Raw genomic sequence first — 22,306 nt, 5'->3', positions numbered from 1 at the left:
ACTTTATTACTTTTTTGTTTTTAAGAGACAGCGTCTTGCCCTGTACCGAGTACAGTGGTGTGATCATAGCTACAGCCTCAACCTCCTGGGCTCAAACGATCCTCCTGCCTCAGCCTCTGCAGTAACTGGGACCACAAGTGCGTGCCACCATACCCGGCTAATTTTTATTTTTGTAGAGATGGGGCCTCAGTATGTTGCCCAGGCTGGAGTGCAGTGCCATCTCCAGGTGTTCCAAAGTGTTGGAATTACAGGCATAAGCTACCACACCTGGCCTATTCTGTCTCAAAATTGTTTTTGCTATTCTAGTTTCTTTATCTTCCCACTTAAATTTTTTATTTTTATTTATTTATTTATTTTTTTGAGACAGTCACCCAGGCTGGAGTGCAGTGGCACGATTTCAGCTCATTGCAACCTCTGCCTCCTGAGTTCAAGTGATTCTTATGCCTCGACCTCCTGAGTAGCCAGGATTACAGGTGTCTGCCACCACGCCTGGCTAATTTTTGTGTTTTCAGTATTTTCGTATTTTTGCATTTTCAGTAGAGACAAGTTGGCCAGGCTGGCCTCAAGCGATCTGCCTGCCTCAGCCTCCCAAAGTGCTGGGATTACAGGCGTGAGCCACTACACCTGGCCCAACCATTTAACTTGCAGAATAATCCTGTCTATATCTACAAACATCTTGCTGGAATTTTGATAGGAATGGGGTTAAAAGTATATATTTAATTAGGGTGAATACGTATATTTATTATGTTGAGTCTTCCAATTTATTTATTTTGATCTTCTGTGATTTATTTCATCAGCACTATGTACTTTTTAACATACCCAGCCTATACTAGTTTTATTAGATTTACATCTATTTTTTTCTTTTGAGCAGTTATTTTTAATGTATGTGTCCATGTGTTCATTGCTAGTATACAGAAAAACCATTATTTTTGTATGTTTATCTTGTACCTTGAAACTTTGCTGAACTCACTCATTAGCTCTTTTTATAGGTTGAAGCAGTATTTTGTAGTATGAGGTCGTTTTGTAGATTCTTTGATTTTTTCTTTTTTTAATGAGATAGAGTCTTGCTCTGTCACCACCCAGACTGGAGTGTAGTGGTGCTTTCAAGACTCACTGTGACTTCGACATCCGGGACTCAAGTGATCCTCCCACCTTGGCCTCCCAAAGTGCTGGGATTACAGGTGTGAGTTACCTTCTTGGAATTTTTTATGTACACAATGATGTCATATGCAATTGGGACAATTTTTTTTCTTCCTTTCTGATCTGCATGCCTTTTAATTTTTTCTGGTAGCTAAAACTTCAGGTACATTGTTAAAAAGAGTGCTAAGAGTGGACTTTTTTGTCTTATTCCCAAACTTAGGGGCAAACCATTCAGTTTTCACCAACACATAGATCAGCTGTAGATTTTTGTGGATGCTCTTTAACAAGTTGAAGAAGTTGTCTATTTTTCTCTATTTTTATCATGTTGAATTTTGTCAAATGCTTTGTCTGCATGAAATGCTATGATCAAGAATTTTTCTTATTTAGCCTGTTAACATAGTGGATTAAATTTAACTTTTTTTTTTTTTTGAGGCAGAGTTTCGCTCTTGTTGCCCAGGCTGGAGTGCAATGGCACGATCTCGGCTCACTGAAACCTCCGCCTCCCAGGTTAAAGCGATTCTCTTGCCTCAGCCTCCCAAGTAGCTGGGATTACAGGCAAGTGCCACTGTGCTCTGCTAATTTTGTATTTTTAGTAGAGACATGGTTTCTCCATGTTGGTCAGGCTGGTCTTGAACTCCTGACCTCAGATGATCCACCTGCCTCAGCCTCCCAAAGTGCTGGGATTACAGGCGCTAGCCACTGCACCCAGCAATAATTTTTTTTTTTTTGAGACAGAGGTTTGCTCTTGTTGCCCAGGCTGGAGTACAATGGCATGATCTCCACTCACTGCAACCTCCACCTCCTGGGTTCAGGTGATTCTCCTGCCTCAGCCTCCCTAGTAGCTGGGATTGTAGGCATGTGCCACCACACCCAGCTAATTTTGTATTTTTAGGAGACACATGGTTTCTCCATGTTGATCAGGCTGGTCTCAAACTCCCGACCTCTGGTGATCTGCCCGCCTCAGCCTCCCAAAGTGTTGGGATTACAAGCATGAGCCACCATGCCTGGCCTAATGATTCTCAAATACTAAATCAGCCTGCATCCCTGAAACAGATCTCTTTTGCTCATGGTATATAATGTTCATATATTGCTGAATTCTGATTGCCAATATTTGGTTAAGGATTTGTGTGCATTTCCTAGATGGCTGATGTTGAACACCTTTTCATAGGTTTTTGGCCATTTGTAAATCTTCTTTGGAAACAATGTCTGTACAGATCTCTTGTCGATTATTTAATTGTCTTTTTGTTGAGTTATATTTCTTTATACATTGTAGATACAAGTCCGTTATGCGATATATTATTTGCAAAAACTTTCTCCCATTCTATGAGCTGTCTTAACTTTCCTGATAGAAAAATGAAGTGCAGGCTGGGCGCGGTGGCTCATGCCTGTAATCCCAGCACTTCAGGAGCCCGAGGCGGGCAGATCACCTGAGGTCAGGAGTTCAAGACCAGCCTGGCCAACATGGTGAAACCCCGTCTCTACTAAAAATACAAAAAAGTTAGCCAGGCGTGGTGGCGTACGTGTGTAGTCCCAGCTACTCAGGTGGCTGAGGCAGGCGAATCGCTTAAACCTGAGAGGTAGAGGTTGCAGTAAGCTGGGATTGTGCCACTGTACTCCAGCCTAGGCAACAGAGCGAGACTCCATCTCAAAAACAAACAAAAAAAAGACAAAGAAAAATGAAGTGCAAAAAAAGTAGATGATATCCAGTTTATCTTCCCCCCACTTGTGTTGCTGTGCTTTTGGTGTCATATCTGGGAAATCACTGCCTAATCTGAAGACATGAAGATTTACATCTATATTCTAAGATTGTATAGTTTTAGCTCTTACATTTAGGAATATGATCCATTTTAACATGACCCATATATAATTTTTATATATAGTATGATGCAGGGAATCGACTTCATAATTTTACATGTGGATATCCAGTTGTCCTAGCAACATTTGTTGAAAACATCATTTTCCCCATTGAATTGTCTTGGTGAAAATCAACTGATGACAGATGTAAGGGTTTATTTCTGGACTCTTAATTCTATTTTATTTATCTATATGTCTATTCTTATGCAAGTACCACAGTGTCTTGATTAATGTAGTTTTGTAGTAAGTTTTAAAATAAAGAATCTATCGGCTGGGCGCATGGTTCATACCTGTAATCCCAGCACTTTGGGAGGCCGAGGCGGGCAGATCACGAGGTCAGGAGATCGAGACCATCCTGGCTAACACAGTGAAACCCCGCCTCTACTAAAAATAGAAAAAAAAAAAAAATTAGCTGGGCGTGGTGGCGGGCGCCTGTGGTCCCAACTGCTGAGGAGGCTGAGGCAGGAGAATGGCGTGAACCCAGGAAGTGCAGCTTGCAGTGAGTCAAGATCGTGCCACTGCACTCCAGCCTGGGCAACAGAGTGAGACTCCGTCTCAGGAAAAAAAAAAAAAAGGATAGCCGCAAACAATACATTGTTAGGTGAACCAATGTGTAGAACAATGTGTATCTTGGAGATCTTTTCCTATTGGTACACAGAACTTCCTTATACTGTTTTAACATGCTTAGTATATGGAACTGTGTATTGATGCATGTATATGCAACATGGTATATGCAACTGTATTATACTTAAATCAGCCCCCTATCATTGGACATCTATATTATTTCCAATCTTTTGCTGCAATACATAATACACGTCAGTCATTTCATACATGTGCAAGTCTACCTGCAGGATAAATTTCTAGACATGGAAATACTAGGTCATAGATACAGTTATTATAATTCTGATAGATACTGCCCAATTGCCTTCCCAGAGGGTATTCAATAGTTTTCATTCCCACTTGCAATATGAGTTTTAAGTTTTTTTGTTTTTTTCTCAAGACGGGAGTCTTGCTCTGTCACCCAGGCTAGAGTGCAATGGTGCGATCTTGGCTCACTACAACCTCCGCCTCCTGGGTTCAAGCAATTATCCTGCCTCAGCCTCCCGAGTAGCTAGGATTACAGGCGCACACCACCACACCCAGCTAATGTTTTGTATTTTTTAGTAGAGACGGGGTTTCACCATGTAGGTCAGACTGGTCTCAAACTCCTGACCTTGTGATCTGCCCACCTCGGTCTCCCAAAGTGCTGGGATTACAGGCATGAGCCACCACGCCCAGCTGAGAATTTAAGTTTTACACTTCACTGACTATGAACAGTGCCAATGGCTTCCTTTCTAGATGCTTCCCTGAAAATATGCTACTTTTACAGCCTACTTATGTAACAAACAGAATTCTAAAAACACATTCTGGCCAGGCACAGTGACTCACCCCTGTAATCCCAGCACTTTGGGAGGCCAAGGCAGGAGGATCACTTGAGCCCAGGAGGTCAAAGCTGTAGTAAGCTATGACTGAGCCACTGCACCCCAGCCTGGGCAATAGAGTGAGACCCTATCTCAAAAAATAAACAAATAAAACCACCTTCTGTAATATAGAAATCTGTGTAATTTTACCAATGCTACGGAAAGTTTTCAGGCCAGGTGTAGTGGCTCACGCCTGTTATCCCAACACTTCAAGAGGCTGAGGCAAGAGGAATGCTTGAAACCAGGAGTTCCAGACTAGCCTGGCCAATATTGTGAGACACTATCTCTAATTTAAAGTTGTTTGAGTTGCTTTTTGGTTTTTTTTGAGGTGGGGTCTTGCTCTGTCACCCAGGCTGTAACAGTGCAATCTCAGCTCACTGCAACCTCCGCCTCCCAGGCTCAAGCGGAATCCTCCTACCTCAGCTTCTAGAGTAGCTGGGACTATAGGCGTGTGCCACCACACCCAGCTCATCTTTGTATTTTTTGTAAAGATGGGGTTTCCCCATGTTGCCCAGGTTGGTCTCAAACTCATGGGCTCAAGCAATCCACCCGTCTCAGTCTCCCAAAATGCCGGGATTAGAGGCGTCAGCTATTACACTCGGCCCTTTAGTTATTTTTATTATTATTATTTTTGATTATTATTATGTTATTATTATTATTTTTTTTTTTTTGAGACTCTGTTGCCCAGGCTGGAGTACAGTGGCACAATCTTGGCTCACTGCAACCTCTGCCTCCCAGGTTCAAGTGATTCTCCCACCGCAGCCTCTTGAGTAGCTAGGATTACAGGCATGTACCACCATGCCTGGCTAATTTTTGTATTTTTTAGTAGAGATGGGGTTTCACCACATTGTTCAGGCTGGTCTGGAACTCCCGACCTCAGGTGATCTGCCTGCCTCAGTCCTCAAACTGCTTGGATTACAGGCGTGAGCCACCACGCCCGGCCTTAAAGTTATTTTTTAAAATAACTTTAAATAAGTTTTTTAAAAAGGAGAAACTTTTCACATTATTTGAGCCCAAGGAAGAGGGGAGCTGAGAGAAAGGAGAAGCAGAGTTTAGGGCAATTCTTGCCATTCTTAGCTGACAGGCACACAAGAGGAACTATTTTCCCTTACTTCAGCATAAAAGACTTAAAATTTTCCACTTACTATACAAAGTGTTATTCATGTGAAAAATTAACCGAGCTGTTGATTGTTTTAACCAACAAAAGCTCTGCAAGTGCTAGATTTAGTGCTGTACAAGATGACTTTACTAACAAAGGGAGGATGCCCGAAGAGATTTACTATATAGCTAAGGAAAAATAATCTCACGCAGAGGATATGCTGAAGAGGTAATGAGCTAGAGAAACAGAACTGGAATGTTTCATTTCCTTTATGATACACAGAGAACACGGAGAGGAGGAAAAAGGGAACACACTTTTAATTGAAAGAGTTGACAATTTTATTTTCACATTTCCCAATATAAATGAAAACTGCATCTTTTTTGTCCCACTTCTCCCCTCCAAAACTATTCTCTCTTTGATAGGACAGGGGAGCAAGTCTTCCCTATGCTGTTTAGAAAACTCAGTATCACAGCAGCATGATCTCCTGGTGAAGCAGAACAGGTAATATAAAACTGATACAATGAAGCCTCCCCTCTATCCTTATCTGTCTGGTCGAGTCATTCCGGGCCGAGTGGGCACCATCATGGGACGGGCAGGAGGTCTCATCATTGGGGGCCCAGGCATCATTGGCATGTGGCCTCCCATGGGTGGCCTCATTCCAGGAGCTGCAGGACAAAACAAAGAAGACGGAAAAAAAGGGAGTCAGAAAATATTATTTAGGGAGAGTTTGATGGGACTTCAATTAAAAACAAAAAACGTAGCCCCCCTTGCAAAATGCTGGAAAAAAGACATACGTGACAGAAGAAATGCAACAAATTTATCACATCTGTAAATTACTTAGACATTCTCAGACAAAAAAACAAAAAGATCAACACAAGAACCATATGGGAATCATGATCTAATGATAGTAAGGGGGAAACTATTAATATATTGCTTTCCAGAAATCACCAGGGACACTAGTTCCCTAAACTGACCTTTTTTTCTCACTCAGGGAAATTCACAACTAAGTCACATGTTTTTCAGTCAGCTCTTTTAATCAGTGATATCCACCATATAACCAGGAGCTATTTCATGAATGTACACAGGCACAGAGGACAATCTTACCACTAAGCGTTTGTTCGGAGTTGTAGGAAAGGTGAGCAGGAGGCCCATGCTGGGAACCTGTTAGTAACCATACTTAGCTCAAGTCAAGAAAAATAATAGGCAATAACGTGATTTATAACAATTAGTGCACACAAAAATCTGATTTTTCTAATGCATTTCAGAAACTATTCATGAATTTTTTTAAGTGTCCCATCAATAAACCAGCCAAATAAATGAGCCAGGGAGGGGAAGGCAGGCAGAGGGGTAGGGGAGGAACACAGGTGGTTTCAATGGAATCAATAATGTTCTACTTCCCAGCTGGGTGGTGGGTTCATGGATATTAATTTTACTATTATGCCCCATAATTTCATGTTATCTATATTCTTTTTAAACATCAAATTTTACCAATTTATTTTTAACTAAATAATTTGGATTAAAGGTTTGCAGCAAAGGGTTCAAGAGAAAAGTATATTCAAACTTGAATATAGCCTTATCACAAATAGTGAAACACAAGAATATGCAAAGACACAAAATCCAACAGGTACAGAATTTAAGACCAATTTAAACAGGAACAGAGAATACTACTAACTTCTAAATACCACATAAAAGCCCATGCTTAACCTATATTTAAGAATTTCTTAGAGGAAATGGATGGACATAGACCAAAGATTAAAAACTGGCAACTTGTTTTCTTTGGTCTCCATAGTGGATTTACTTTGAATCAGTTGACAACATTGGGATTTCATACGAAAGAGTAGATTCCTTTTTTCTTTTAAACTTCTTATTATGGAAATGTTCAAACATACACAAGAATAGTAAAGAGGAGTATAATGAACATCCATGTATCCATCATCCAGCTTCAACAATTACCCACTCATGGACAACTTTATCTCTACTCCCCACCCATTCCTATCCCTGTCCACCCTCTAACTACTCAATTATTTTAACACAAATCCCACAATCTTATTTTATCCTGGCTTGAAAAAACAGAAAACAAAAAGCAAACTCAGGAGAAAAGGCAACACCAAGCCTGTATTCTCAAATGTCAACCACAGGCTGAAGCTGAGTTCTAGAAGCCTTCTTTAGACGAATCATGCATTCCCCAGTTCACCACATCCCTAAAACCTCTAAGAATTTGAATTTGTGAGCCTGGGTTAAGGATGCTAAAGTCATTGAAGTCATTTTGATTGTGTTTTGGGCTCACAAGTCAGTAAGGCAGGAATTCTCTTTATCTATACTCTCCCCCTCCTTTAAGTGATACCCACAGCAGACATACTGATACTTCTGCCTAGGAAGCTACCCTAGTAACTTTGCAGCTTGTTTTTCCAGAGGAGTTGGAGGTGTCGGTCACATCTGTTCCCAAACCTGATTATGTCAGTTGTAGTTATTACTGTAATTATATATATATAATTTTCTGCAAACCAATTAAATGAGTGTGAAAAGAGAACAGCTTCTATGAAAACTAACTTAATACTTAGGAAGACTCAGATAAACTATCACCAAAAAATGCTCAACAATTTGGTAGGCAAAATAATCATAAAAGATTGGAACTAGATTATATCACAAGGTTTCAGACCACTTCAAAGAAATGAAACTAAACTTGGTAGAGAGGATGTGTTATAGTTATGGCTTACTGGTTAATGCAATAAATACACAGTGTTCCAATCATTAGACACACTCTTAAAGCAAAGGTCCTGCTCATGTATCAGAAAGATTTGCAAATTAACGTATGTTTAAATTGATATTAAAATAAAATGTTTGAAGTGTAAGTTTTTTTACCCCTCCCCAAATAAAAAACCAACTACCAGGCTGAAAGCTTTTTAATATAATGATGTGGCCAAGTTAAACTGCAAGATTCAACAAGCAGCAAGAGGTGGCTCTGCTCCAAATCAAAACTGAGAAAATGTATCTATAACCTTCCCCCTCCCCACAAAATGGAACAAGTTCATCAACCCTTCTCTTCAGTATAAATGGCCAAAAGCCAGGGTGAGGCAAGGAAACAGAAGAGAGGAAAATAAAAACAGACGCAACCTATCCTGCTTTTAGTAGCACAAGGTCACTGGATACCATCCAATTATAATGATAAACCAAGTATTTCTTTTTCTTTACCATTAATAATTGACCAAATTTAATTTGTTACAATAGTACATTTAAACAGCTAATTAGACAATTTATGTAAGTATTCCACCCTCAGAAGTGGAGCACAACTCCCCATTTTCAAGCTTTGGCTACACATACTAACTTCCTTCCATTAAGTATCAGTTATGCATAGTGACTAAACTAAATGGAGCACACTAGAAACACAAGGGAGCAAACTAGAAAGACAAGACATTCAAACTTACCAGGTCCCACTGGCATCATCCCAGGAGGAGGAGGGCCCATCATTGGCATCATGGGAGGGCCCCCCATATGGGGTGCTGGCATCATACCAGGGCGAGGAGGACCCGCTGAAATAAAGAATGGAGCCTGTGGTTAAGGTGTGCTCACATATTAACATTTTCTCTTCTCTATTTTTTTTTTTTTTTTTTGAGACGGGAGTTTCATTCTTGTTGCCCAGGCCAGAGTACGATGACACGATCTCAGCTCACCGCAACCTCCACCTCCCAGGTTCAAGCGATTCTCCTGCCTCGGCCTCCCGAGTAGTCGAGATTACAGGCATGTGCCACCGTGCCCAGCTAACTTTGTATTTTTAGTAGAGACAGAGTTTCTCCGTGTTGGTCAGGATGGTCCCGAACTCCCAACCTCAGGTGATCTGCCCACCTCAACCTCCCAAAATGCTAGGATTATAGGCATTAGCCACTGCCCCCGGCAACATTTTCTCTTCTTAATCAAACTAAAAGGATCTCATGAACTCCTTCGAATTCTGAAACAATATCCCTCTTATGGTTTCTTTTTATAATAGCAGATCCACAAAAATCACATGCCATAAAACATTAATAAAAAGCAAGAACAAGTCTGCCTAGACAGAAGAATAAAATAAAGTCAGATTCCCTAGGTTAAGAAAAATTGAGATTTTAATTTAAAAAAACAAAACAAGGGGGTGGAGAGGTTGTACCTTCTATAGGGCTCGTGACAAAAAGCTGATGGACTTAAGCCACAAGCATTTAATTTCAGATCCCTTTGTAAAAAATGAAAACATGGTTTTAAAAGATTCTTTGGAAATACAAAGACTTATATGCAGGGATATTCCTGACAGTATCATTTACAATACCTAAAATTTGGAACAACTTAAATATCCAATAAGAAAATAGTGAGGCAGGCTGGGGATGGTGGCTTAAGCCTGTAATCCCAGCACTTTGGGAGGCCGAGGCGGGCAGATCACAGGAGGTCAGGAGGTCAGGAGTTCAGGACCAGCCTGGCCAACATGGCAAAACCCCATCTCTACTAAAAATACAAAATTAGCTGGGCATGGTGGCATGCACCTGCAATCCCAGTTACTTGGGAGGCTAAGGCAGGAGAATCACTTGAATCCAGGGAACCCAGGAGGCGGAGGTTGCAGTGAGCTGAGATCACGCCACTGCACTCTAGCCTGGGCGACACAGCAAGACTCTATCTCAAAAAAAAAGAAAGAAAGAAAGAAAGAAAATAGTGAGGTAAATTATGGTAAATTCATACCATAGACTATTCTGCTATCAAAAATAATGGAGTTGAGTGCCAGCCAGTCAAGGTAGAAAAGGAGAGAGAAGTAACCTTGGAGTTGCTATGGGCTGAGGCCTGACCAGGTCCTAGGATGGCAGGTGCCCAGAAAAGGTTTGGCAGGACATTAGTGGTCCACCTACATTAGTGTGCAACTATTACAAACAGCCTACTTCCCTGAGTCTATACTTGTGATTGTGTGCAAGATTCAGTCTAGGTCCTGTATGTGATTTCAGTCTGACTGCTCCCAGAAGAGCCACAGTACAGTATGATCCAGTGCAGCACTCAGTTTCCTCTTGTCTGTCACACAGAAACAACAAACTTTCCCAGAAAGCTGGGCCCATGATCCACTCTCCTTTCAATGATCTCATTCTCACCTTTCTTTTTTTTTCTTTGAGACACAGTCTTGCTGTGTTGCCCAGGCTGGAGTGCAGTGGGGTAATCTCAGCTCAATGCAACCTCCACCACCCAGGTTCAAGCAACTCTCCTGCCTCAGCCTTCTGAGTAGCTAGGACTACAGACGTGCACCACCACGCCTGGCTAATTTTTGTATTTTTAGTAGGGATGGGGTTTCATGATGTTGGCCAGGCTGGTCTTGAACTCCTGACCTCAGGTGATCCACCTGCCTCAGCCTTCCAAAGTGTTGGGATTACAGGTGTGAACCACCATGCCCAGCCTAATTCTTATGTTTCTAAGATATAGATTTTGGTGTTAGGTGGGTTAGAAAATAGGGCAAAAGACTAAGGAGTTTATCAGCTACTTCAGTCCTCTAGTGCTGTGCTCATAGAGTAAATAATTTAATGTACCTAGCAACTCCTATTCATGTATTAGCTCATCTAATCAGAGGTTCATTCTGAGCTTTCTTTCCATTTAAATCTCTCTTAGATCCACACTTGGGATGCCACAAATACAGTACTTAGTGACAATGCAATCAAAAGTTAACTCCGAAGTTATTTTAGAAATTATACCACTAAAGTTGTTTTCCATTACTACGCACATCTATATTCAACATTTATGTATTTATACATTTATATTACTATCTACATACAAATGCAACAGTATTTGAAAGCCAACGGTGAGATAATGTAACCTAATCAAAGGACAGCCTGCCCCATCACACCCCTTAAGATTAAAACTTTAAACTTACGAAGGCTGGGGGGAGGTGGTATCATCGCCCCTGCAGGAGGAGGAGCAGAGAATGGAGTAGGAGGTATCTTTCCTTGTTGAAATGCAGCCGCTTCGGAGATGAGGGTGAGAAAAGAAAAAAGATGAATAAGAGTTCAACAACCCAGTAACTAAAATAACCTCTTTCTTTTAAGTCTTTGATGGTTCCAATTACTTTACTCTTGCTAGCTGTCCTCTAAAATTATTACATCATGGTTCTACAGTTTAAAAATCATTTTTAGGTATTCACCGGCTAAAACTGCAATTAATTGGTTTATTGATTCATGTTTTCTAATTAGCATTTCTTTTTTTTTTTTTTGAGACGGAGTCTTGCTCTGTAGCCCAGGCTGGAGTGCAGTGGCTGGATCTCAGCTCACTGCAAGCTCCGCCTCCCGGGCTTATGCCATTCTCCTGCCTCAGCCTCCCCAGTAGCTGGGACTACAGGCGCCCGCCACGTTTTTTGTATTTTTTAGTAGAGACGGGGTTTCACCGTGTTAGCCAGGATGGTCTCGATCTCCTGACCTCATGATCCGCACATCTTGGCCTCCCAAAGTGCTGGGATTACAGGCTTGAGCCACCATGCCCGGCCTCTACTTAGCATTTCTATGGCTAAATTAAATATGGGAGACTGGAGTAAAAATTTCCTGCCTATCAATGTCTTTTCTTTTTGAGACAGAGTCTCACTGTCACCCATGCTGTAGTGCAGGGACACAATCGCAGCTCACAGCAGCATCGACCTCCCGGGCTCAGGTGATCCTCTCACTTCATCCTCCCAAATAGCTACAGGTGCTTGGCAGTATGCCTGGCTAACTTTTGTATTTTCTGTAGAGACTGGGTTTCACCAAATTGCCCAGGCTGGTCTCAAACTCCTGAGTTCATGCAATCCACTCATCTCAGCTTACCAGAGTGCTAGGATTATAGGCATGAGCCACCATGCCTGGCCCTATCAATGTCTTTTACCAAAGAGGAAGAGTCATCTTTAATCTGTAGATATAGTTTATAACCAATTCAAGCCATTCATAGTTTTGTTTGAAAAAGTGCAATACATGCCCAAAAAGCTAGGCTTTATAAAATTTCTATCCTTCCTATGTATGCTGTCCTAGGTCAAAATAATACACTATGTTGGTTTACCAGTTTGGAAATCAATGCACTAACCTAGGATTTTCAAAACATACAAAGATTTCAAACTATAAGCCTGCCCCAAAAGAGTTATGATTTTTAAGAAAATCTAATACAATCAATTTAAATTTTTTTTTCAGATGAAGCATAAGAGAAAACAAGAGAAACTGAAGATCATCTATATTTGGTTTTAGCAAAGAATCACAAATAAATATTAAAATACACACTCATAAAGTCTATTCCTGACATAAGCTGTCTATAGCCCATCCCACTCCACTCCAATGCAAAGGAAATCAAATTACTCATCAATTACTGGTAATTCATGGGATCAGATCAAAAAAGTGACCTAAGTGGAGATTTATGAATAGCTTATTATCCATATGCCTCTGAACAAAGCCTGTGCGATCTCAGGGATTATATCCCAATATGGACTTTTTCAATCAAAAAGGCCTCTCTCACATCTTTTGTAGGAGGACAGCTTGTAAAGCCTGAAGTGGGGGAAGCAAAGTCACTGACTTAGTAGCAGGCTCTAGGTCAACATAATCACGGATTTCATGAGTGTGTCCCTGAGGGGCTCCCCTACTCTTCTCAAAAAGTCCCCCACTAAAAATGTTTATTATTCTGACTAGCCTTAAAACAAAAACAAAAACATGTACTCAAGCCGAGTGCAGCGGCTCCTGCCTATAATCCTAGCACTTTGGGAGGCTGAGGCAGGAGGATCTCTTGAGTTCCAGAGTTAAAGACTAGCTTGAGCAACATAGTGAGACCCCGTCTCTACAAAAACTAAAGATTAGCTGGGAATGGTGGTGTGCACCTGTAGTCCCAGCTACCTGGGAGGCTCAGGCAGGAGGAATGCTTGAGCCCAGGAGTTCAAGGCTACAGTGAGCTATGATCGGGCGACTGCACTCCAGCCTGGGTGACAGAGTAAGACCCTATCTCTACAAAAGTTAAAATTTAAATTAAAAAAATGTTTATTCATCCTAAATTATTTTGCTGCCTATGGAAAGTAACTACAGAATATACTGTAAATCTTTTAATGCTAAGAAATTTCTAACATCTTTTCAAGTAAGGGGAAAAGATTACATCATGGTTTATTTTTTCATATGAAATGGGACAATGGGGCAGGTGTGGTGGCTCATGCCTATAATCCCAACACTTTTGAAGGCCCAGGCAGGAGGATTGCTTGAGGCCAGGAGTTCAAGACCGGCCTGAGCAACAAAGTGAGACACCATCTCTATACAAAATTTTACAAAATTAACCTAGCATAGTGGTGTGCACCTGTAGTCCTAGCTACTCAGGAGGCCAAGACCAGAGGATCACCTGAGCCCAGAAATTTGAGGCTGCAGTGAGCTTTGATTATACCACAGCACTCCAGTCTGGGCAACAGAGTGAGAGTCAGTTTTTTTAAAAAAATCGGGACTGGGCATGGTGGCTCACGCCTGTAATCCCACCACTTTGGGAAGCCAAAACAGGTCAATACTTGATGTCAGGAGTTCAAGACCAGCCTGGCCAACATGGTGAAACCCCATTTCTACCAAAACCAAAAAAAATTAGCCAGGTGTAGTGGTGTGCGCCTGCAGTCCTAGCTACTCGGGAGGCTGAGGCAGGAGACTCACTTGAACCCAGGAGGCAGAGGTTGCAGTGAGCTGAGATCGTTCTGGCCTGGGCAACAGAGCAAGACTCAATCTCAAATAAATAAATAAATAAATAAATAAAATCAATTTTAAAAACTGGGACAATGTCTGAGGTTTGGTCCATAATAATCCAGGAAGGAGAAGGAGTAGGTGACAACATTCAGTGGCTCTCTTGGCCAGAAACAATTTTGCCTTCCAGGGACACTGCACAATGCCTGGAGATATTTTTAGTAGTCACAACTGGAGACTGGTACTGGCATCTAGTTAGCAGATGCCAGGCATGCTGTCAAAAATCCTGCAACGCACAGAAAGATCCACACAGCAAAAGATTATCCAGCCTTAAATGACAACAGTATTTGTCATAAGGTTGAGAAACCCAGAATAAATGCAACAAGAGTGCTACAGCTGAGTGATGAGAAATGAAGGGTGAGGAAATTCAGAATGGGAGGTTCATTAAGCTTGTCTATTTTTTTTTTTTCAGACAGAGTCTCGTTCTATCGCCCAGGCCGGAATGCAGTGGTGAGACCTTGGCTCACTGCAACCTCCGCCTCCTGGGTCCAAGCGATTCATCTGCCTAAACCTCCCCGAGTAGCTGGGATTACAGGCATGCGACACCACACCCAGCTAATTTTGTATTTTTCGTAAAGACAGGGTTTCTCCACGTTGGTCAGGCTGGTCTCTAACTCCTGATCTCAGGTGATCCACCCACCTCAGCCTCCCAAAGTGCTGGGATTACAGGCGTGAGCCACCACACCCAGCACTCGCTTGTCTATTTTATTTGAAAATTTTCACAACAGTTTTGCCTTTTTATTATTTATTAATTATTACTATTTTTTTGAGACAGAGTCTCACTCTGTCGCCCAGACTGGAGTGCAGTTCAGTGGCGCGATCATAGCTTGCTGCAACCTCCGCTTCCTGGGTTTGAGCAATTCTCCTGCCTCAGTCTCCCAAGCAGCTGGGGCTACAAGCAGGCGCCACCATGCCCATCTGAATTTTTTGTATTTTTAGTAGAGATGGGGTTTCGCCATGTTGGCCAGGCTGGTCTCAAACTCCTGACCTCAGATGATCCACCACCTCCTCCTCCCAAAGTGCTGGGATTACAGGCGTAAGCCAGTGTGCCCGGCCAGTTTTGCCTTTTTATTACTTTTTAATTTTAAAAAAAACTTTTTGGCCGGGATTACCGGTGTGAACCACCACGCCTGGGCTAATTTGTATATTTTTAGTAGAGATGGGGTTTCACCATGTCGGCCAAGATGGTCTTCAACTCCTGGCCTCAAGTGATCTGCCCGCCTCGGCCTCCCAAAATGCTGGGATTACAGGCATTAGCCGCTGCACCTGCCCTACTGCTTTTTTAAAAAGTCACATCACAAAACCCACATTTGCTTGCCAGCTTGGAGTACAACGAATGATTAAGAAAGGCTGTGATTCAAATACACCAGGATGATCTAAACTAAAAATGCAACATCTCCTTCAGTTAGTGTCCTGGACCCAATAAGCCAGAACAAAATGTTCCTAACAATAAGAGCATGGGATGTACAACAGGGGTCCGAAACATATTCAGACTATTTTGCTACATCAAGTAGTTTCTTTTTGACTAGTACTCTGTCAGGACTACAAATAAAACATCTAAATATAGTCTCAAACTACTTGGGGAAAACCACAAACCCACTCCTGATCTGCTCCTATTAGAATAGGAACACACTTCTAAAACCTGTGGATTAACTACAAAGGGGCTTTATAGAAATTTGCTATAAAATCTGGTGTTAATACATAAATATTAAGCAACTCCATTCTTCTCTGCCTCACTTCCCCATCTAACCTTATTGCTGTCTCTGATTGCTCTATCCTCAATAATAAATATTAATGTGTTCCTATATCCTTGGGAAACCAATGACCTTCCACTTCTTTCATTCAACATATCCAAATGCTCCTATTTATCATTCAGAATGAGTTGCCTCTGTGAAAAACACCAGAGACAGGGACAAGAAAGAATAGGACCATTTTACCACATCAGAACAAGAGACTGAAGCATACTTGTTTTGTCAATCAGGCTCTGAGCCTGCTCTTCCATCCATTTCTGATAATAGTCTTTCACATTCTCTTTGTGTTTCCTTCCACTGCAGTGTGTCTTTCTCACAGATGGCTGCAAAATAAAAAGATCATATCAGACACAGAAACAAATGTCCAACACTAAAAATTTAATAAAGTTTTGCCTTTATATAAGTAACGTGTCTAGTATCAGCAGCATTAGCTGGCTGCTACAGTATTACTTAAAAACATTACCCAGCAACATACTGTGGTAATTTTTTTACTATATTATCTAGACCAGAGGTCAGCAAACTATGCCCCATTGGCCAGCCACTGGCTTTTGTGTTTTAAAAAAAAAAAAAAAGTATTGGAACACAACCACATTTATCTCTATCTACCTTTTTTTTTTTTTGAAAAGGGTCCTGCTCTGTTGCCCAGGATGGAATGCAATAGCACGATCTCAGCTCACTGCTGCCTCAACCATCCGGGCTCAAGCAATCATCCCACCTCAGCCTCCTGAGTTGCTGGGACTAGAGACACGAGCCACTATGACCAGCCAACTTTTAAATTTTTTGTAGAGATGACGTCTCACAATGTTGCCCAGGCTGGTCTCAAACCCCTAGGCTCAAGTGATCCTCTCACCTTGGCCTTCCAAAGTGCTGTGATATTACAGGTGTGAGCCACAGAGCCCAGCACATTTATTTATATATTGGCTACACCTTCTCTCTACAAGGAAGTTGAGTAACTGCAGCAAAGGTGGTGGTCCCAGCTACTTGGGAAGCTAAGATGGGAAGGACGTTTGAGCGTAGGAGATCAAGGCTACAGTGAGCCAAGATCACTCCACTACACTCCAGCCTGGGTGACAAAGCAAAATCCTATCTCAAAAAAAAAAATTGTTCCTGGCTGGGCACAGTGGCTCCAGCCTATAATCCCAGCACTTTGGGAGGCCAACGCGGGTGGATCACGAGGTAAGATTAAGACCATCCTGGCTAACATGGTGAAATCCCATTTCTACTAAAAATACAAAAAATTAGCCAGGCATGGTGGCAGGTGCCTGTAGTCCCAGCTACTCAGGAGGCTGAGGCAGGAGAATGGCATGAACCCAGGAGGCAGAGCGTGTAGTGAATCAAGATTGTGCCATTGCACTCCAACCTGGGAGACACAGACAGACTTTGTTTCAAAAAAAAAAAAAAAAAAAAAAAAATTGTTCCTTGTCCTCCCAACCACTGCTTACATTAACACAACAATGATGCCTTAAACCTAATAACAAAATCATGACTAGCAGCCAGTCGCAGTGGCTCACACCTATAATCCCAGCACTTTGGGAGGCCAAAGTGGGCGGATCACCTGATGTCAGGAGTTCAAGACCACCCTGGCCAACAAGGTGAAACCCTGTCTCTACTGAAAATACAAAAATTGGCTGGGTATGATTGCACGCGCCTGTAATCCCAGCCACTCGGGAGGCTGAGGCAGGAGAATCACTTGAATCTTGAAGGTGGAGGTTGCAGGGAACTGAGATCATGCTACTGCACTCCAGAATGGGCAACACAGTGAGATTCCATCTCAAAAAAAAAAAAACAAAAAAACTCATAACTAAAAATCAACCAAAGTCCAAAAGTTACAGCACTGAATGTTTTTACACATTTCTTTCTCTTATTTGGGGTTTTTTTTTTGAGATGGAGTCTTACTCTGTCACCCAGGCTGGAGTGCAGTGGCGAGATCTCGGCTTACTGCAACCTCCGCCTCTCAGGTTCAAGCGATTCTCCTGCCTCAGCCTCCCAAGTATCTGGGATGATAGGCGTGTGCCACCACACCCAGGTAATTTTTTTTGTATTTTTGGTAGAGATGGGGTTTCACTACACTGGCCAGGCTGGTCTTGAACTCCTGATCTCGTGATCCGCCCACCTTGGCCTCCCAGTGCTGGGATTACAGGCGTAAGCCACTATGCCCGGCTGTTTTTACACATTTCTAAGTCCACTATAGGGATCTGTAAAATCAATCACCATAGAAATGTTCTATTTTTGCAAGACATCATTTTAGAAGGAACAAGCGTTCATGACATTTCTCATGAAAAGACATTTTTAATATAAAGAAATACTTTTCAGTTCTCTGAATTCTGGCATTAGCAAGAAAGTGAATAATAGGTATATGAAACTATAATGCCAAAAAAGGGCAGAAAGGCACAGCCCCCTCATTAACAATTTCAGAAAATTATCTCTAGGGGGTTTTACCTAGAGAGGGGGTAAAAAAAGGACTAGGGATCTATAAGCAAGAACTGACTAGCTATTAAAAATACCAATTTATCAGAGCATTCTACTCCAGGACAATGTATGAAAATACACAGAACTTGGCCAGGCACAGTGACTCACTCCCAGCACTTTGGGAGGCCAAGGTGGGACTGTTTCTTCATGGCGAAACCCCGTCTCTACTAAAAATACAAAAACTAGCCGAGTGTGGTGGTGCAGGCCTGTAATCCCAGCTACTCGAGAGGCTGAGACAGGAGAACTGCTTTAACCCGGGATGTGGAGGCTGCAGTGAAACAAGGTCATGGCATTACACTCCAGCCCAGGAAATAAAGCAATACTCCATCTCAAAAAAAAAAGATAATATACAGAACTATAACAACGTCTTCAAGAGGAACCACCCAACTTAAATGTTCCACATCTCTATTAATGCTATACTACATCTGAACACATGTTAGAAAGAATTCCAAATAAAGTGACAATAGAAAAATCACTGGCCAGTTTCTTCCAGCTACTATTCAAGATAATCAAGAGTTATAATTTAGACCAGTCTGGGAAACACAGCGAGGCCTCAGCTGTAAAAAGAATTATGACTTAATCAGATTTCTACAGAGGCAGCAAAGCATAGAGCTGCAGTGTTCAGGGCATGGTTCACAGACATCTAAGGGTCTCTGAGACTCTTTCACAAGGTCTGCAAGTTCAAAGTGTTTTCATAATACTACTAAGCCATTACTTTCCTTTTTCACTGTATTGACATTTTCACTGATGATGCCAAATTCCTGGCACTTCAGAACGAATCAAGGCAATGGCACCCGACTGTATTAGTGATCACTGTATTCTTCAATGTATGTACTCATAGGGGGAAAAAAAGCTAGTTTCACTGAGTGAAATTAATGAAGCAACAAAATTATTAATTTTTATTAAATCTCAACCCTTAAGTTCAAGTCTTTTTAATATTCTGAGTGACAAAATGGGAAAAATAGACAAAGCACTTGTGTTGCATGCCAAAATATGATGCCCTTTCAAGGAAAAGCAGGCATGTAATTGTTCAAATTATGAGCTCTACTAGCTGCCTCTCTTGAAGTCCTGGGCTCAAGCAATCCTCCTTCCTCGGCCTCCCGAAGTGCTGAAATTACAGGCATGAGCCACCATATCCAGCCCAGCTGCCTTTTTGATGGAACACCATTTTTATTTGAGAGTGACAGACACAAACCGTATATTCAGACTTCTCAAAAATGAATGGAGTGAGCCTGTCACTTCAAACAGAGCAATGGAAAGTATTGCCAGTGATAGAATTTGAGCTATTAAGCAAAAATCAGAATTTTGGAAAATCTTATCTGCCACCATAAGCTTGACAGCTTCCCAATATTTAAAGATGGTTCTGATTAGACTGTGACATTAATTAATGTGGGTTTTCATTACATAATCAAACGTGTCTACATTTGAAGCCTGGCACTAACTCAAGTCAATCAACTTTTCCAAATAACCAATGCACATTACAAAATCATGCAAGGCAAAGATCCACTCAAGTGCTCTTTAGACCACTAAAATTTTTTTTAAGAGGCGGGGTTAGCTGGGCATGGTGGCTCATGCCTGTAATCCCAGCACTTTGGGAAGCCAAGGCAGACAGATCACCTGAGGTCGGGAGTTCGAGACCAGCCTGACCAACATGGAGAAACTCCGTCTCTACTAAATATTAAAAATTAGCCGGGCGTGGTGGCCCATGCCTGTAGTCCCAGCTACTCGGGAGGCTAAGGCAGGAGAATCACTTAAACCCGGGAGGTGTAGGTTGCAGTGAGCCGAGACAGCGCCACTGCACTCAAGCCTGGACAACAAGAGCAAAACCCCGTCTCAAAAAAAAAAAAAAAAAGTACTAACAAAACATTCTACTTTAACTGCTGTATTATTTGATAAGCAGTTTTTTTTGTTTTGTTGTCCAGGCTGGAGTGCAGTGCCTGATCATTCCTCACTGCAGCCTGGACCTCAAGCGATTCTCTCACCTCATCCTCTTGCGTAGCTGGGACTACAGGCACACCACCATGCCTGCCTTGTTAAGCGGTTTTTAATCAAAGTTACTCTAGGGTGGGAAATAACCTCCAACTATTTTCTACAAGCAGTAGACCTTAAACCTCAGCAGGTGGGAAAGCACAACTTGCATCTTTAAAAAAACACAAAACTCATTTAATTATTACACATAAGGCTTTTTGAAAGTATGGATACGCCACTTACAGAGTCATGGGTGAGGTATGTATCGCAGTAGTCACAATAAAACCTGAAAAGAGGTGAAAGGGAGAAAGAGATGACAACCAGCTAGATGCCCATCCATGGAAGCGCTGTTCATGGAATATAAAAACCAAGAAACAAACAAAAAGCCCGACCTCCTCACGACTCAAAAGCGTCAAAGCGTCGACATATAAACCAGGCTTTTTTTGTTGCCTTAAGCGGGATCCATCTCCACTCTAAGAAGGGGTGTCTAGCGTTCTCCATCTCCCTATCTCCGTCCAACTGTCCCAGATACTCTGCCATCCCACGAGGTTTCAGAAACCAGAACCCGCTCTCTGCTCCTGCATAGGGGCCACAACTAGTGACTACGATCACCCTCAGATTTCGGGGCCCCACTCACTTGGGCATGTTGCTCTGCAGGCCGTTGGCCACTCCGTTACGTGACGCCCGGAAATGACGCGCACAGTCAGCGACGACACCGCGGAACCCCACGAGACTAGCGAGAAGACCCGAAGCCCTCGCCACCAACAGCCGAGCGAGGGGCGGGGCTTTTCCCTTTCTTCCTTTCATCTAATAGGATGGCGGGAAGGGGGAGTACTACGGGTCGCTACGAGGTTCAACCCAAGCTCTTTTAATCTTGTTTCTCGATGCTTCCAGAAGAGCGTATTTAATCTTTTTGTAAATATCTAATGATTCTCTGCAAAGCCCATGGGGCTGCTATAAATGCTGAAAAAACAGCAGTGAACAAAACGGATAAAAATTCTTGCCCTCGTGGAGTTGAGATTCTAGTGAAACAAGACAGATATTAAAACCAACAGGAGCCGGCGCCGTGGCTAGCGCCTGGAATCTCAGGTACTCCCGAGGCTGAGGCGGGAGGATCACGTGAGCCCAGGAGTTGGAGACCAGCCCTGGGCAACACAGCGAAACTTGTCTCTACAGAAAATTTTAAAACTAGCCGGACGTTGGCCCGACGCGGTGGGTCACGCCTGTGATCCCAACACTTTGGGAGGCCGAGGCGGGCGGATCGCCTGAGGTTAGGAGTTCGAGACCCGCCCGGCCAACCTGGTGAAACCCCGTCTCTACTAAAAATACAAAAATTAGCTGGGCGTGGTGGCGGGCGCCTCTAATCCCAGTTACTCGGGAGGCTGAGGCAGGAGAATGGCTTGAAGCCGGGAGGCAGAGGTTGCAGTGAGCCGAGATCGCGCCATTGCACTCCAACCTGGGCGACAGAGCAAGACTCCGTATCAAAAAAAAAGAATTCGCCGGAGGTGGTAGCGCGCGCCTGTGGTCCCACCTACTGGGGGGACTGAGATGGGAGGATCGCTTGAACCCAGGAGGTTGTGGTTATAGTGAGTCGTGATCGCGCCACTGCACTCCAGGCTGGGTGACAGAGTGGTACCCTGTCTCAAAGAAATAGTAAATATTTATAGTAGTCGGTTAGGTGGAGCAAAGTGAAGGGGGGAAGAGGGGAGTCCAACTTTACAGATGATAGAGAAAGGTTATCTCTTGCCTTTTTAAAATTTTTTGGTTTTGTTTTGTTTTGTTTTTTGAGACGGAGTCTCGCTCTGTCGCCCAGGCTGGAGTGCAGTGGCGCTATCTCGGTTCACTGCAAGCTCCACCTCC

The 22,306-nt window shown here is 42.6% G+C and overlaps 1 protein-coding gene across 1 annotated transcript; it reads right to left on the bottom strand.

Moving 5' to 3' along the window:
• Positions 1-5,867: 5,867 nt before the first annotated feature.
• SNRPC (small nuclear ribonucleoprotein polypeptide C) lies at positions 5,868-21,540 on the bottom strand. The gene is made up of 6 exons (XM_011986537.1): positions 21,084-21,540; positions 20,690-20,732; positions 16,224-16,332; positions 11,420-11,509; positions 8,979-9,083; positions 5,868-6,218 (listed from the first exon to the last, which is right to left on the bottom strand). The coding sequence occupies exons 1-6, from the start codon at positions 21,251-21,253 to the stop codon at positions 6,094-6,096; spliced, it is 642 nt and encodes a 213-aa protein (XP_011841927.1). The 5' UTR covers positions 21,254-21,540; the 3' UTR covers positions 5,868-6,093.
• Between the last annotated feature and the right edge of the window lie 766 nt (positions 21,541-22,306).

The sequence above is a fragment of the Mandrillus leucophaeus genome, unplaced genomic scaffold, assembly GCF_000951045.1.
Source record: "Mandrillus leucophaeus isolate KB7577 unplaced genomic scaffold, Mleu.le_1.0 Scaffold3, whole genome shotgun sequence".
NCBI lineage: Eukaryota > Metazoa > Chordata > Mammalia > Primates > Cercopithecidae > Mandrillus > Mandrillus leucophaeus.
This window is presented reverse-complemented; position numbering and strand designations above follow the sequence as displayed.

Coding starts and splice junctions, on each gene's coding strand:
- SNRPC (XM_011986537.1), bottom strand. CDS start 21,253: ATGAAAGGAAGAAAGGGAAAAGCCCCGCCCCTCGCTCGGCTGTTGGTG. Junction 20,733..21,083: donor CTGCAGAGCAACATGCCCAA/GTGAGTGGGGCC, acceptor ACCTCTTTTCAG/GTTTTATTGTGACTACTGCG. Junction 11,510..16,223: donor GAGCCTGATTGACAAAACAA/GTATGCTTCAGT, acceptor TCATCTCCGAAG/CGGCTGCATTTCAACAAGGA.